Source organism: Carettochelys insculpta, chromosome 1 (assembly GCF_033958435.1).
Source record: "Carettochelys insculpta isolate YL-2023 chromosome 1, ASM3395843v1, whole genome shotgun sequence".
In the NCBI taxonomy this organism is placed as follows: Eukaryota; Metazoa; Chordata; order Testudines; family Carettochelyidae; genus Carettochelys; species Carettochelys insculpta.
Genome location: NC_134137.1, coordinates 4,333,490 through 4,350,090, shown reverse-complemented (window position 1 = coordinate 4,350,090; position 16,601 = coordinate 4,333,490). Strand labels below are relative to the sequence as shown.

Genomic DNA, 16,601 nt, shown 5'->3' with positions numbered 1-16,601 from the left:
CGTGTTAGATTGTATCTTTGAAGTCCTGTGGCACCTTATAGACAAACAGATGCATCTGATGAAGTGGGCCTTTGCCCATGAAAGCTTACGCTCCAAAATACCCGTTAGTCTATAAGGTGCCACAGGACTTCTTAACCCTGATGTGGCTGTGGATGCTTTTATTGTGCCTCAGGTGTCCCCTTAATCCTATTAAACTAATCTGGAATAAGCAACTCTTTGTCAGCAGATATTACAGGCTTGAGAGCCCTGGAGAAAGCTTTGAGGGAGACAACCTACAGTCCCTCCATGCCATTCTGACCAACAGAAGCTGTGAGTAAGAGCAGTGAAGGCAGCTGAGGCTGCAAAGCCTGGTCCCCCATGTCCTTTCTGCTGAGATTATCTTCAAGGGACCATTTAACCTGCACTGGGCCACAAATATCAGGGCTGTGGTCATTTAGAAGGTAAAGCACAATTAGTAAATATTGCGGGAATTAGGTCTGGCATCACTAGCTCATATCTTCCGCTTCTGTAAATAGATCTAATTCTCACTGATGTCCAGTAAGATACACAAGCTCAGGCAGGTTTGTGGGAGGGCTTTTCTAATGCATATATGAAGAGGAAGGTAGAGGAAAAGAAACACTACAGTGAACTGCTACAGAGCCCTCACCTACTGTATATTTTCTTGTTCCCACCAGATGGTTAATGATTGTTTAATGATTAGCTACGTGGCCAGGAAGCAGCTGTGCATTGGAATGGAACATGTCCAGCTGGCATCACCATGGCTGCTTCTAATCGGACCTCCCCCCACCCATCCACCTTTATCCTCCTTGGCATTCCAGGGCTGGAGGATGCACACGTCTGGATCTCTGTCCCCTTCTGCACCACCTACATCCTGTCCCTCTTAGGGAACAGCCTCCTCCTGGCTGTTATCAAGACAGAACCAACCCTCCACAAGCACATGTACCTTTTTTTTTTTCCATGCTGGCGTTAGTCAACCTTGTCATCTCCACAACCACTGTGCCCCAAATCCTCTGCAATTTCTGGTTCAGGAACAAGACCTTTCATGCCAACACACGCCTGGCCCAGGCGTTTCTGATTCACTCCCTTGTTAATATGGAGTCCGGGTTCATGGTGGCCGTGGCCTTTGATCTCTATGTCGCTATCTGTAACCCACTGCGACACTCGGCCATCCTGACCAATCGGGCCGTAGCTAAGATAGGGCCAGGCATTGTGAGGAGTGGGGCCATTTTCCTGGGCCCACACCCATTCCTGCTGAAGTGGCTACCATACTGCACCACCAATGTCATTTCTCACACCTATTGTGAGTTTATGGCAGTGGTGAAACTGGCATGTGTGGATACAGGAGTGTAACCAACCAGGCTCGGGTTCCCCAGAAACGAGGCTGCACCCAGAAGGCGAGTGCTGTATTTGGTTTATTGAAAGTGCGTGACACCTGAGGCGGGAGCACTGGAGACGCCGTTGTCACCAGTGGGGGAAAACCCGATGCGTCGGAGCTTTGCTCGGGGACAGGCTCTGTAACAGGCCTCCTAACACTAGCTGATAAAGCTCAACTCATTAACATAAGATTGCCTAAAATTGCCTATGCATTCCTTATCACTGTCTCTTGTGGCCTACTGCCAGCATAGCCTTGAAGTCTTGGCAAACGCGTCTTGTTCTGCACTAGTTCCCATGTCAGGGTTAGTTGTTTTGCAGCTTTTCACCTTGCACAGACTGGTCTGTTTGGAATTCTCCTGAGGATTCACAGAGGGGTTGGACTGCATTCGCGCCCATTACAAAGTCTTCTCGCACCCTACAAGGAGTCGTTCATTTCTATGGTCTGGACATAGCATTTCTCATTGGGGGGTTAGATTCCATTCTAATTCTCTTGTCCTACAGCCTGATCCTCCGGAACATCTTCAGCCTCCCCTCCAAGAAGGCGCAGCTCAAATCACTGGGCACCTGTAGCTCCCACCTCTACGTCACCTGCATCCTTTTCCTACCTCTCCTACCGCTTTGGCCATGTGGCTCCCTGTGTTCACATCCTCATCGCCAACATGTACCTGATCACTTAGATAAGTGTCTATCAGAGATGGTCTAGACAGTACTTGGTCCTGCCATGAGGGCAGGGGGCTGGACTCGACGACCTCTCAAGATTCCTTCCAGTCCTAGTATTCTATGATTCTATGATCTTACTTCTCATGATGAACCCCATCATCTATGGCGTGAACACCCCAGGGATCCGGCAGAGAGTGCTCCACATCCTTGGCCTCAAACCACCCTGAAAACCCTTTGGATGAGTGAGTGGATGCAGGGGTGGGGGAGCTCTGGAGGCATCATCAGGGCAGCAAGGCCAACAATTGCAACGGTTCAATTACGTCCTGCTGTGGAAGCTGATCTCAGCCTTCCTAAGCATGAGGGCTAATGGAAATGTTTGTCTGGTCTGCAGTACAACAGGGCTTCCCGTTTCACTGACACAGGACATGAACATTTTGAAACTTACTGAATATGATGAAAGGGCAGAGCCCTGAGGGAAGGGGCCAGACCCTGGGTCACGTGCTTGTGCCCCATCTCTTATGCTATGGAACGGGACGTGCGCCTCTCACACTATTGAATTTTAAAATAAACACGTCAACCATTAATACAACATCTGAGCTATGTTTGTACCAAACCTTTTCCCAAGTGGGCCAAGGGAGGTGCCTAGTGAAAGCTGGCAGGGTCATTCAATCTGTTTATATCCCATATATATTTGCACCGTTTTTGTATGTGAAGTTACAGATATTGTCTCTGATCTTGTGGCTGAAGTTAGGACACAGTGGGAGGTGGGGAAGCCTCCTGTGAAAGAATGCCTAGCACGGTAAATCAGAATGGAGTCCGGAACAAATCTGTGCTCTGGGTGCTAATATCGCACCATTAGACTCTGACAAAGGTTCACAGCCCCCTGTCTGATCTGACTTGTTTTACCCTCTTTTGATAAGTACTGTTGATACTGGGACATTTCCACCTTGCTGAACAGATCTTGTCATCTCTGGCCCTCCCTGTTACTGGGACCCCACTCTTTAAATACCCCTCTGAAACCACTCCCCCCACACTCATGCATCTGATGAAGTGGGTCTTTGCCCATGAAAGCTTATGTTCCAAAATATCTGTTAGTCAATAAGGTGCCACAAGACTTCTTGTTGTTCATGGGAGAGAGTTGTCTTAATTTTTCTAAGGTTTTCTATAATGAGTTTACCCACCAGGCGACCTGGCTTTGTACACTGACTTCAGGCAAGGGAGAGCATTGATGGTTCAGGCCTTAGCCAAGGCAAAATAAAGGTACTCAGAGCTGGACTGTGTCCCCTGCCCCACCTGAGAGAACATAAAAGCCTCGGACTCCTTCTGCATGAGCCATGACTCACTCAGGTATCCAAACCCAACTTAGAGCCATAGCGCACTCAGGGCCAGTGAGGGGCTGGTGCCGTATTGTCCAGCTCCCACTGGCCAGGGCATCATTGCTCACCCGGGGGCACAGGGGAGGGACAGGAAGAAGCCAAGGCTCTAATGATGGGCTCAATATCAAGTGTTTAGTGCCAGATCTCTTCCTGGGAGACAACCTGGGCAGCAGAAGGCACAAAACACCTCCCACCACCACCCCACAGCCCCGGGAGTCACACAGAAGGACTGGGAGCTTCCACAGATGTCTAGGGTGGGAGGCAGTTCACGTGCAGCTCTCTGGGTCCTCCAACATACCCGTGGGGCACCTGAGGCTTAGCACAGCCATCCAGTCTCTGTGGGAGCTCTGGTGTCCTAGGGACACACACACATTAGGCAGTATAAGCTCAGCTGCAGCTAGTTTGACCCCCATTTTTACTCTATACAGCCCCATGAGTCTGATGGATGTTCACCTACATGCTCTTATCTCCTCTTGTTCAGTGTGTATGATCTGTCACATCGTCCTTCCTCATTTACTCATTGAGCGTCTCCCCTCATGTACATTTACTTGCCCCTCTGATCTGAGATAGACAAAGTGATAGAGGATCTAGGGCCGTGGATTGGCAGCTCCACTGGGGAGAGAGAACAAAAGTAGTCGTTAAAGAAAATACATTGTAAAACTCAGAAGGGAAACTCTGGGACAATGTCTAACATAGCATTCTGTACAAAAGATGTGTTATGTACGAGGCCAAATGAACCAATTAGGTGCCTAGCAAGTAGGCAGGTGGCAGACATAGGTCCATGCAAAGAAGCTGGACATTAGTGTCAGCTATGGTAAGAAACAGGCTTGCTTAGTTCTTCAAACTTTGCTTTGGGAACACTACGATCAGATCCTGGATCTCCTCAAGGCTCCATGCTGGAGCTCATTTGTGATCCTGGGATTTCATGATCAGGTGTTCTGCCTGCTTTGCCCACCATGCAGACCAAGCAGGAAGTGAAATTCAGAAGTCCCAGCATATCAGGGAGAGCAGCAGAGTTAAAAATGTTGTCCAAAGCGCCACGGCAAGACACTCAGAGACATCTCTTGGAGCTCAAGAACGTCAACGATAACTGTGGGGAGTATGCACTCTCCCGGCAAATGACCAAGCATGGTCAAATTTATCATTACTCCTCTTGTCACAGAGCACAGGCATTAATATTAAATGCCCTAACTGTTGATGGACGAATGATGGAGGTATGAAATGTTGTGCTACAAATTCACTCTAACCTGGCAATATCAACTCTATAATGTAGTGTAGACCAGGCCTCAGACATGTCCTGACCTGAGCGATGGCAGCGAGAGACCCTGGATACTGCAGCTCTGAGGCACATCTTCAGACAGGTTTTTAATGAGTTTCGCAATTAAAGCCCTTTCAGGTCAGGGCTGCCCAAGGAACATTTGGTGACATAGCAATGTTGGCTAGGGGCTGACTGTTTGCCACATCTCTAACTGAGAGAAGCCCTTGTACAGACACGGCAAAAAGGTGCTTGTGCTGGTGTAGCTTATTTGACTTGATGCCCGTATAAGCTGCATCTACACGAGGAGAGTCTGAGAGCTCTGCTGCTCCTGAGGGAGGCTTTAAATTTACATATGACGAGAGACTTATATACTTATTTTCAAATTGAACAGACATTCAGTTGGCAGAAGGGTCCTTTACCTTCCAGCAGGGGCTACATAGGCCTCGCATTCCCCCACTCCCAGGCCAGGAGAGCAGGACTGAGATGGCCCTGACTCAGAGACCCCTGGAGGCCTGATGAGAGACACCCCAGGTCCAGCACAAGCCCAGCCTCGCGCCCTGGTGATTTCATGAGGTCAGCCTCTGGCATGGCCAGGCAGCCACACACTGAGAAGTCCTCTGGGTCATGCAGGATCCGTGCTGCTGGGTGGCCCCAAGCCAGACCTGCAGATGGAGTTGGCTGCACACCAGAGCAGTGAGCAGTATTGTCACCTGGCCTCTGGGGCCATAATGCTAACTCATTTTGCAGCAACAATCAGGTGCTGTGGTTCCTGGGGGTGATCTTCTCACTTCCAAGTCTATGAGTTACTCAAGAACACCCAGCACTTGAACAGACTCCATGATTTCATGACCATGAGCAAACCCTGAATGGCTTTTAATTGTTCTATGACAAGAAGTAATTTCACTGCTGTTGCTGCTTGTCCCCAGCCCTTGTCCCTTCACATTTCCCTTGGGCACCACATGCTCAGGCAGGGGGAAAAACAGTGGCCTGTTTGTTAGTTTCACACTCTGCTGAGCTGCAGCTACTCAGGGAAGGCAGAAGTCCACTGGGATTCCTCAGCCACGGCTATTAACTTCCCTGCCCAGCACTTCTCCGACACAGAGAGATCCTCTCCAGACACCTCCTGCTGGCTGGTGCAGCTCCTCTCTGCTGCACAGGACCTGGGTGAGTGCAGGGATCTGAAGCCCAGAAATGGCTTTCATTGATGGCCATCATGCCACATAAAAGCCCAGAGGGAGCACAGGGCTGCAATGGGTGTGTGTGCGCTGGGTGGTCCTGCTGGTTGCTGCAGACCAGAGCAGCTGAGAGAGGGGCAGGGAGAGAGCCACCTCTGGAAGGCTGATCTGCGGGAAAGGTACTTAGCCTTGGGGGTACTCACAGTTTCACTGCCATTTAACTGCACGGAGGGGTAGGGGTACTCAGTGGGGCCGGGCTCAGAAATTTCGTTTCAGAAGGAATTGCCCTGTCCCAACAGGAGCTGTATTGTCACAAGCCTCCCAGCTCTGTCTTCTGTGGCAGGCAGACACCCCTGTATCTTGTGAGCAGACTGATGGCTTGATAACGTGTCCATGAGTTCCTGGTGGGGGCTGATTCTGCCCCCCAAAAGTGGCTCTTGCCTAGGTCCCACTGGATCCAAGGCACCCGCGAGCACCCAGCGGTAGTTGGAATGTGGCTGACAGGTTATTGTCAGTGTGTTATTCATTCAGTCTGTGCGGGCTGGATTGAAATTGTAAGGCCGTGTTGTCAGGCAGCTTCTGCCCTTGGACACAGTAGCCCCTTGAAACATGGGATTAATTCAACTCATTGATAATGGCCTTGTGCTTCACTTTCTCTCTGCTGGGATCTGCTCCCTGCAGGGTGTGTGCCTGGCCCACATCCGCTGGGCGTGGGGAGGAGAAAAGAGCTTGTGGGCAAACACTGAAATGAAGAGGTCTAGATCTGGCACACACCCAAGGTGTGTTGGAGTGAGGCCTCTGCCATAGCCAGCCCAGGCCATGACACGGAGCTGTCTAACACTGTCCAGGCTGGGGCTTCACTGCTGCCTACTTCACTTCCAGAAGTGCTTATTGACATTTATCTTAGGCTATTCCCAGTCAGCTCAACCAAAAGCAAACCTGGCCAGATGCAGCTCTCCACCAGTCAAATAAGAGCAGTTAAATACACACTTTTTACTCACCCAGTACAACTTTTTCACAGAGACACATCCTTAGGACTCAAGTACCTGCAGGTTAGGTCAACACTTCAGACCTGTATCTGTCTATCCACGACCTAATCCCTGTGCAGATGGCACTATGTGTCCTGCTGATATAGCTACTGCCTCCTGGGTCGGGTGGATTTGCTACACAGATTGGAGAAGCTGTCACTGGGATAGAAGCACTTCATGGAAGAACTGCAGGGCTCAGCCCCGGTACTGTAGCAGTGAACATGAATACAAGATCATGGACTTGCAAGCTGCGTCTACACGTGCACGCTACTTCGAAGTAGCGGCAGTAACTTCGAAATAGCGCCCGTCACGTCTACACGTGTTGGGCGCTATTTCGAAGTTGAAATCGACGTTAGGTGGCGAGACGTCGAAGTCGCTAACCCCATGAGGGGATGGGAATAGCGCCCTACTTCGACGTTCAACATCGAAGTAGGGACGTGTAGACGATCCGCGTCCCGCAACATCGAAATAGCGGGGTCCTCCATGGCGGCCATCAGCTGGGGGGTTGAGAGATACTCTCTCTCCAGCCCTTGCGGGGCTCTGTGGTCACCGTGGGCAGCAGCCCTTAGCCCAGGGCTTCTGGCTGCTGCTGCTGCAGCTGGGGGTCCGTGCTGCATATACAGGGTCTGCAACTAGTTGTTGGCTCTGTGTATCTTGCACTGTTTAATGAAAGTGTGTCTGGGAGGGGCCCTTTAAGGGAGCGTCTTGCTGTTGAGTCCGCCCCGTGACCCTGTCTGCAGCTGTGCCTGGCTCCCTTATTTCGATGTGTGCTACTTTGGCGTGTAGACGTTCCCTCGCTGTGCCTATTTCGATGTTGGGCTGAGCAACGTCGAAGTTGAACATCGACGTTGCCAGCCCTGGAGGACGTGTAGACGTTATTCATCGAAATAGCCTATTTCGATGTCGCAACATCGAAATAAGCTATTTCGAAGTTGGGTGCACGTGTAGACGTAGCCGCACTGTGTTTAATATACTGGTGTGAACAATTTTACTTTGGCTTAAATCTTCTCATAGTCTTCTTAAACTAAGCTTCCATTAGACACTAAGCCACTCTTAATATGAAATCTAAACGTCCACAAACTCTCCCCTGTATTAAACGAGTACAACACCAAGTACACATGAAGTCCAAGATTTAATTAGCACCCAGTGACCTCAGAAGTCCCAGACAAAGATTGACTCACATGCACAAAACTGCTAGTATGTAGCACTTGTCTAAAGGAGAGAATTCTGTCACTGGCTCATTCATTACAGGCTGAGCTGTGACAGCTGGAGTGGTTAGTAAAGACGGTGTGGAGTAAAATGACTTAGAGTAAGGCAAGCTACAGCAGCATGAGTAATTCTCAGATCAGGCAGAGGTACCCAGACTAGCTTCTACTGAGCTCGTTCACCACAAATAGAAATCTATCTGCCACAATGCAAGCAGCTGCACAGTCTGAAAGAACTCAAATGTAAAATTGCAGAACTATTAACTGTGTTTTGTAATTTATCCTTTAAATCAGCTTCTCTACCTAATGACTCAAAGATAGCTAATGTGATACCAATATTTAAAATGGGGTCCATAAGTGATCCTGGCAATTGCAGACCAGTAAGTCTAATGTAAATTCAGTCAAATTATATGAAATTAAAGAGAAAAATAAAATTGTCAGACACATAAATTAACATAATTTTTTTGGGAAAAGTCAGCATGGTTTCTGTAAAGGGAAATCATGCCTTAATAATCTACTAGAGTTCTCTTGGGTGGTCAATAAGTATGTAGACAAGAAAGATCCAGTGAATACCGTGCACGTAGATTTCCAGAAAGCCTTTGAAAAGGTCCTTTACCAAAGTCTCTTAAGTAAAACAAGTTGCCATGTGCTAAGAGGAAAGGTCATCTCATGGACTGTGAATGTTCAGAATAAAGGGAGGCAACCAGTGATGTCCCTCAAAGGTACGTACTGGGGTCAGTCCTAGTCAACCAATTTATAAATGATCTGGAAAAAGGGGTAAACAGTGAGGTGGCAAAATTTGCTGATGATACTAAACTGTTCAAAATAGTTAAGAACAAAGCAAACCGTAAAGAGATTCAAAAAGAGCTCACAAAACTAGAGTGACTGGGCAACAAAATGACAAATGAATTTTAATGCTGATAAATGTAAAATATTTCACATTGGAAAAAATAATCCCAACTATACATACAAACTGTTGAGGACTAATTTAGCTGTTATCAGGCAAGAGAGAGCTCTTGGAGTGCTTGTGGGTAGTTCTCTGAAAATATCCACTCAATTTGCTGCAGATATCAAAAATTAAAAAGAACATCAGAAATCATTAAAAAAGGGATAGAGAATAAGACAGAGAATATTTTATTTCCTCTATATAAATCCACGGTATACCCACATCTAGGATGTTGAGTAGAGATGTGGTCACCTCATCTCGAAAAAGATATATTCGCATTGGAAAAGGTTCAGAAAAGTGCAGCCAAAATGATGAGGGGTGTGGAACGGGTGTCAGATGAAGAAAGATTAAAAAACCTGTTATGTTTCAACTTTGAAAGAAAAGACTAAAGGGGGAGATGATGGAGGTCTATAGAATCATGATGGCTGTGGCAAAAGTGAATAAGGAAAAGTTATTTACATGTTGCCATTACATAAAACTAGGGGTCACCAAATGAAATTAATGGGTAGCAGGTATAAAACTAACAGAAGGAAGTTTTCCTTCACGTAGTGCGTGGGAGGCCTGTGGAACTCTTTGCCAGGGAAGAGCGTGAAGACCAAGACTTTAACAAGGTCCGAAAAAGAACTAGCTGAATTCATGGAGGTTTGGTCCATCAATGCCCGTGTGCCAGGATCGGTGGGAACGGCGTCCCTGGCCTCTGCTTGTCAGACGCTGGAAATGGGTGTCAGGAGATGGATCACTGTGTGCGATTACCTGTTCTGTTCTCTCCCTTTTGTATGTCAGGAATTGGCCTCTGACAGAAGACAGGCTACTGGACCAGACGGACATTTAATCTCACCCTGTATGGCTGTTCTTGTGTTCTCTCCTTTACCCAGCCTTGCAAACACACAGTTAAGGGTTCTGACAGGATTCAGTTTGGCTTCTCACACCACCAAGCCCATCTTGCTGGTTTAGTGACGTCTCCAGCTCCTGTCACGTACACTAGATGGAGCAGAAGAAATGTCATTTATGGAGAGACACAAGCGTGACCCTCTTGGGGCACTCTGTATGCAATCTTTGGGTCCCAACCCTTTGGGCACTTTGTATGCAAAAGTCCCTTCAGTGTCCATAGGTCTTGAGGGTTCAGAGACCTCCCAGGTAAGACCATTGGTATACAGCTCCCGGGTCCTTCTTGCAAAAGTAGGACTATAAGAATGGCCACATCCATGCTGGAACAGTACAGGACTCAGCCCTATGTCTCTTGGCACTCCACTACAGCAGCTTCACTCCAGCAGGGGATCCTGCAACAGCAGAATGTAGGAACAACAGAATCAGTCCGGCTGATGGATTTGCTTTTCTCACATGAGCTTAGTGCTGGACTCTATGCTGGACTGAGAGCCCCAATCTAAAATCCTCCATGCCATTCCGATGAATGACAGACAATAGGAAGGACAGATGAGCCTCCACAAGTATCAGGGATGAGCCGTTCATACCTCATTCCCCATGTGAACAATGATGCTCACATTACTTTCCCTCTCCTCCTAAGTCCCGTTCAAGGCAGATGTTCAGGAGGCCATGCCCAACTGAAAAGAGCTTGAATAAGGTCTCTCTTTCAGGTGACTGGAATGGCCGTATCTCCATCTGTGTAAATGGGTACAACTTCAGTCATTCTCTTACCACTTACACAAGCTCAGGACTGAGACTAATGTGTCTATTTTCAGGCAAATTTTCAATGCATGGTTCATAGTGGATTTAACAAGAGTAGTGGAACAGCTCAGCAGGGGAGGAAGTAGCCAAACGGTTAGTGCATTGGTCTTGTAAACCAAGGGTTGTGAGCTTAATCCTAGGAAGTTTTTGTTTGTTTGTTTGTTTTTAAAAAGATCTGGTGCAGGTTTGGTTTAACAAAAAACCTGTTATGGATGGTGACAAGTCCTGCTGAGAGGGGAGAGGACTGCATTCAATAACCTGTCAAGGTCCCTTCCAGTTCTAGGATATTAAAATACCTAGAGAGGTGGAGGAATCTCCATCCCTTGAGGATTTTAAATACTGACTGGGATGATTTTAGATAGGTTGATCCTGCTTTAGGCAAGGGAGTGGACTCCATGATCTCCTGAGGTCCGTTCTAGCCTTAGAATTCTAGGATTCTATGAGTGTACAAAAAACACTTCTGTGGACCTCTGCAGAGTCCTCAGTTAGTGCTAAACCCTCCGTAGTAAGAGTAGAATGGCTGCATTGCAGTATCCAAGAAGAGCCTATTTGTGACTCATGCCTTGCATGACATTAGTGAAGGATAGATGTAGAACTTTTCATGCCCGATCAGCTTATTCATGATTGTTGTGATGGTTGGTTACAGGGGCAGGAAGCACACATGGCAACAAACTGAACACACCCAACTTTCCACACCGTAATGGTTTTCAACTGGACCACATCTCACCCCTCCACCTTCATCCTTGTTGGAATCCCAGGATTGGAGGACTTTCACCTCTGGATCTCTATCCCCTTCTGCTCCATCTATGTCCTGTCCATCCTAGGGAATGGCATCCTCCTTGTTGTTATCAAGACTGAGCCGAGTCTCCATGAACCCATGTACCTTTTCCTGGCCATGCTGGCCTTTGCAGACTTGGTCATCTCCACCACCGCTGTACCCAAAATCCTCTGCAATTTCTGGTTCAGGGACCAGACCATCCATATCAATGCGTGCCTGGCACAGCTTTTTTTGATTCATTGCCTTACTACCATGGAATCTGGGTTCATGCTGGCCATGGCGTTTGATCGCTACATTGCTATCTGTAACCCGCTACGACACTCAGCCATCCTGACCAATCAGGCCATATCTATGATGGGGCTGAGCGTTGTGATAAGGGGAGCTGTGCTACTGGGCCCACACCCATTCCTACTGCAGCAGCTCCCATACTGCAAGACCAACATAATTTCTCACACCTATTGTGAGTTCATGGCTCTGGTGAAATTGGCTTGTGTGGATACAACTGTGATAAGAGCCTATGGTCTGTTTGTCATATTTCTCACTGGGGGGTTAGATTTTATTCTCATCATCCTATCCTACATCCTAATCCTCCGGGCTGTCTTCAGCCTCCCCTCCAAGGAGGCACGGATCAAATCACTGGGTACCTGCAGCTCCCACGCCTGCGTCATGCTGGTGTTTTACACCCCTGCCTTCTTCTCCTTCTTCTCCCACCGCTTCGGTCACGTGGATCCCCACATCCACATCCTGATCGCCAACGTGTACCTGCTCTTCCCGCCCATGATGAACCCCATCATCTATGGTGTACGAACCCCTGGGATACGTCAAAGAGCACTCCATATCTTGGCTCGCAAACCAGTCTAAATGGGTCAAAGGCTGGGAGAAAGGTCTGTGCTGGTGACATCACACTTCAAAGAAGATCTGGGATATAAATGACTCAGTTAGCCCCAGCTGTGGAAAACCACTTCAGGATTGCTGAAGAGCTGGGATAAGAAACATGTTTGTTTAGGTCTCTGGCCAAACATGTCTTCTCCTTTTTCCTGCTCCAAAATGGCAATCTCACTCTTTATTCCCAATGAATACAGTAAGATCATAGCCGGAGACCTTCCCTTTCCCAAGAGCTTTCCATGTGAAAAAGGACCAGGCACAACTTCAGCCCCAGCTGTTTGCCCCACTCTTCCTACCACATACCCTCTCACATCTAGTTGGCTGCTCCCATCTTCCTACCACACGCCCTCTCACACCCAGCTGGCTGAACATTCTCTCATTGCATGCATCCACTCATGCCTATCTGACTGCCCCTTAACTCAGAGCTGGCCTGACTCCATCCCAGCCTTTGGGTGGGTGTTCAGATACAGATCCAGTTACCTGTTTTCTGGTAGTATTTTCATTTCCCTAGTTCTCTGCCATCTTGCACTCTTTCCATACAGGACAGAAACTTAAAATCACAGAATCTTAGGGTTTGAAGAGCCCTCAGTAGGTCATTGAGTCCAGACTCCTGCCCAAAGGAGGATTAATCCTAACTAAATCATCCCAGCCAGGATTTTGTTGGCTAGGGGTTGAGAAGCGGGTTTTTGCACATGAAAGCTTATGTCCCAAAAATTCTGTTAGTCGATAAGATACCACAGGACTCTGGCTATCCCTCTGGTACTCAAGTAATCCCCAGGTAATATATTCTTTACTTCACTATTCTCCAAGGCTATGTCTACACTACAGCGAAGTTTCAACAGGACATTTTTTGAAAATACATTTTGAAAGACGGCCTTTCGAAAATAAACTTGCACACAGCCAAACATGGATAGCAGGAACGACCCACCCTTTCGAAGGTCCCATCCGCTCTTCTGAAAGAGAATGTCCACATGACCCAGGGCACCCTTTCAAAAGTAAAGGATCAGGACATACCACGGGCAGGGTCACATGATGGACAAGCCCCTCTGGGGCTATAGCCAGCCACTACTTTAAAGGGCCCCTTCCCAAGACCCTTGCCCTGCACATTCTGAGGGCTGGCTAGCCATCCACCAGCAAGCAGAGGGAGACGTTGCAGAGAAGGCATCGCGGGGCACACCATGGACCCTGAGTAGGTCCCCTACACTGCTACCCATCCAGGCTGGGGCCAGCACACTGTCTGCAGTGCTGCAGCAGCTTCGGATGGCCACCCTTCTAGCCACCATCCCACAGGCTGTCCTGGGGGCATGACATCCTTGTCCAGTCCCCTGAACCATCCACCACTTGTGGGGCTACCCCACAAGCACAGACTTGTGGGACTGGCTGGTGCTGGAGAACTGGGGTGACTACCGATGGCTGCACAATTTCAGGATGACCAAGGGGACATTCCTGTAACGGTGCTACTGACTGGCCCAAGCCCTCCAGCATCGCAACACTCTGATGAGGCCCACGTTCCCCCCACAGAAAAGGGTGGCCATTGCACTATGGAAACTGGCCACCCCAGACAGTCACCAATCCATCAGCCATCAGTTTGGGGTGGGCAAAGCCACAGTCGGGGACATCCTTATTGAGGTAAGCCAACCTCGAGTCTCACTCCCACCAGAGGATGGGGGAGGTGGCCCCCAACAAGGGGCACTGTCAGGGCTCGGGGGGGTTGGCTCCCAGCAAGGACAGGGCAGGGGACAGGGATGGGGCGCTCGCAGAGGGCAGGTGCAAGATGTCCTGGGGAGGAATGGCCGGTAGGGAATGGAGATGGGGACAGGGCATTGGGGACAGGGATGGGTGGGCACAGAGGTCCCCAGTCCACACTCACGAGCGTATCCTCCCCTTACACCCTGCAGGTCATCCAGGCCATCAACAACATCATTCTCACCAGCTGATCCACATCAGGGGCCTTGATGTCACCCTCGCGGGATTTGAGGAGTTCAGCTTCCCCAACTGCTTCAGGGCACTAGATGGCACCAGCATTGCCATCCAGGCCGCGAAGCACAGCGGTGGAGCCTACGTAAACCACAAGGGCCACCACATGGTGGTGCCGCAGGCACTCTTCCATGCCAAGAGCCAGTTCACGGACATATGCTTGGGCTGCTCTGGCTGCACCCACGATGCCTGGGTGTTCCAGAACTCATGACTCGGCTGCTGGAGACGTGAGGGGACCTGCAACCCCTGGTGAGAGCTGCCTGTCAGGGTCACTCTTGCCACCTACCCACTGCAGCCCTGATTCATGCAGCCCTGCATGGGACACATACAGCCTAGCCAGGAGGATTTTCACAAGTGGCTCAACTGGGCCCATAATATGGTGGAGCCGGCATTCAGTCACCTCAAGGGGTGATTCCGCTGCCCCCTAACAAGGCTCGAGGTGACCCTGTAGCCAGACAGAATCTCTCTTCTCTACTCCATCTTGCCTGACCCTCTTCAGTGCCTCAGAGCACACAGCACAAAGAAACAGCACAGTCTTGGAATGTTTTGAGATCACACTATCTGCTGGTGCCTCGCAAACACAGATGTGCTATGTCAGCATGACCCTGGACTGGAGAATACCAATAAGAGGGCTAACAGTCTAGCCAATGGCCTTGGGGTTTCAAGGTGCCCTTGGCTGGTATTGATAATTGATCCACCCACACTTTTGTCCCACGAGGGGGAATTTTACTGCCTGTGTGAAAGTTTGCCCCGTTTCTATAAATCTAGTTATCTCTGTCTTACAAGTGTAACTGCCTTGTAAATGCTGACGTCACAAAGACGAGCCAGCACAACTGGTACCTTGAGATAAGGAAGAACCTACATGCCCCAAGGGGTATAAAGAGGGGCCCGGCAGCCTACTGTAACGGAGCTCCAATTTCCTGTACCTGACGGTCGGGTAAAGTTATTGCCTCCTGAAGACCCAGGGGACACCCTCCTCATTTGTTCTTCCCAAGGGATTCAGTGAACGACGTTGGCTACGCCAGAGTAGAAGGACGCAGGGGTGAGAATTATACCTGCAATGTTTTTTTTGTGCACACTTAATAGTAAGAGCTCTTTAGGCTGAGGCGTCTGGTCCTCAAATGGGTAACTTTCGCTAATTGACATGTCATTTGTATCATCCTACCAGTAGTTAAGTAAATAGAGCAATATCAGTGTAACCATTAAGATTTTATCTAACTTTTCCTGCAACTGTAACCATTAAGACTTTATATAATTCTGTAACCATTAAGATTTTCATTTCTGCTCTGTAATAAATAGTAACCATGTTTAAGCTTTAGCCTGAATCCTTCTAGTTGCTGTAACTCGGCCAAATACAAACAAAGAACCTTAGCCAGTTTGGCTATATTCAGCCTGGTCAGTGGTAAGGCGCAGTAAAAGCTGGGCGCTGACTTGTGCTGCCTCCATGGAGCAGACTCCTGGGGCACCTGTCAGCCTCTCTGGCTGTCCACTGTGAAGGGACAGTGTCTCCTAGCAGTTAAAGTCTCGGGTGGATCTCTGGGGCATCCATCAGTCAGTTTTGGTTGCCCGCTGCGAAAGGACAAGCAGTCCTAGCAGTTAAAGACTCGGATGTGATAACACACACACCATGCGTTACCCGGCCATTGGCTAAGAGGGCCTCCCCAGTGTCCCAGCAGTGGTCAGGGTTTGCTGCACCTTGAACAACCTCGTGGAAGTGAAGCACAAGCCCTTTCTGCAGGATGGGCCGCTAAGGCTGGGCACAGCTACAGCCAGCCAGACGCCACCCCATGCCGCCAGGTCCAGCAGGATGGGGTGTGGGTAAAGGAAGCCCTGCATGAAGCCTTCTCCTAGGAGACATGGTGACCCCTCCACACACACGCCCACCACAAACCCCATGCACACACCTGCCCCACCACCACCCCGCACACATACACAGGTGACACAGGGTAACTACAAATAAATGGTTTACTTGGCATACAACACAACAGTCTGTGTCTGCATAGTATTAGAAACTATTTCCAGTGCGGTGGGAGGAAATATGTGCAAGGAGGGGGCTGGGGCAGGTGGGTGGACACCTATGGCCACATAAGCCCCTATTCCCCCTGTACACAGGAACCCCAATGGGTCTGTGCTGGGGCTGGCAGCATGGGGAGGTAGGGGCATTGCTGGACTGCAGCATCTGCAGGCTCACTGGGGTCCAAATGGCAGTGGGGCAGAGGGAGCTCCCTCTGCACAGCCAGACCTGGCCATTAT

General features: G+C 49.2%; 1 protein-coding gene and 1 pseudogene across 1 annotated transcript; both read left to right on the top strand.

Moving 5' to 3' along the window:
• Positions 1 to 757: 757 nt before the first annotated feature.
• LOC142007577 (olfactory receptor 52R1-like) lies at positions 758 to 2,261 on the top strand (annotated as a pseudogene).
• Positions 2,262 to 11,408: 9,147 nt separating this feature from the next.
• On the top strand, positions 11,409 to 12,347 carry LOC142007576 (olfactory receptor 52K2-like). The gene has a single exon (XM_074984267.1). It carries the CDS (start codon positions 11,409 to 11,411, stop codon positions 12,345 to 12,347), a length of 939 nt encoding a protein of 312 aa, XP_074840368.1.
• Positions 12,348 to 16,601: the final 4,254 nt, after the last annotated feature.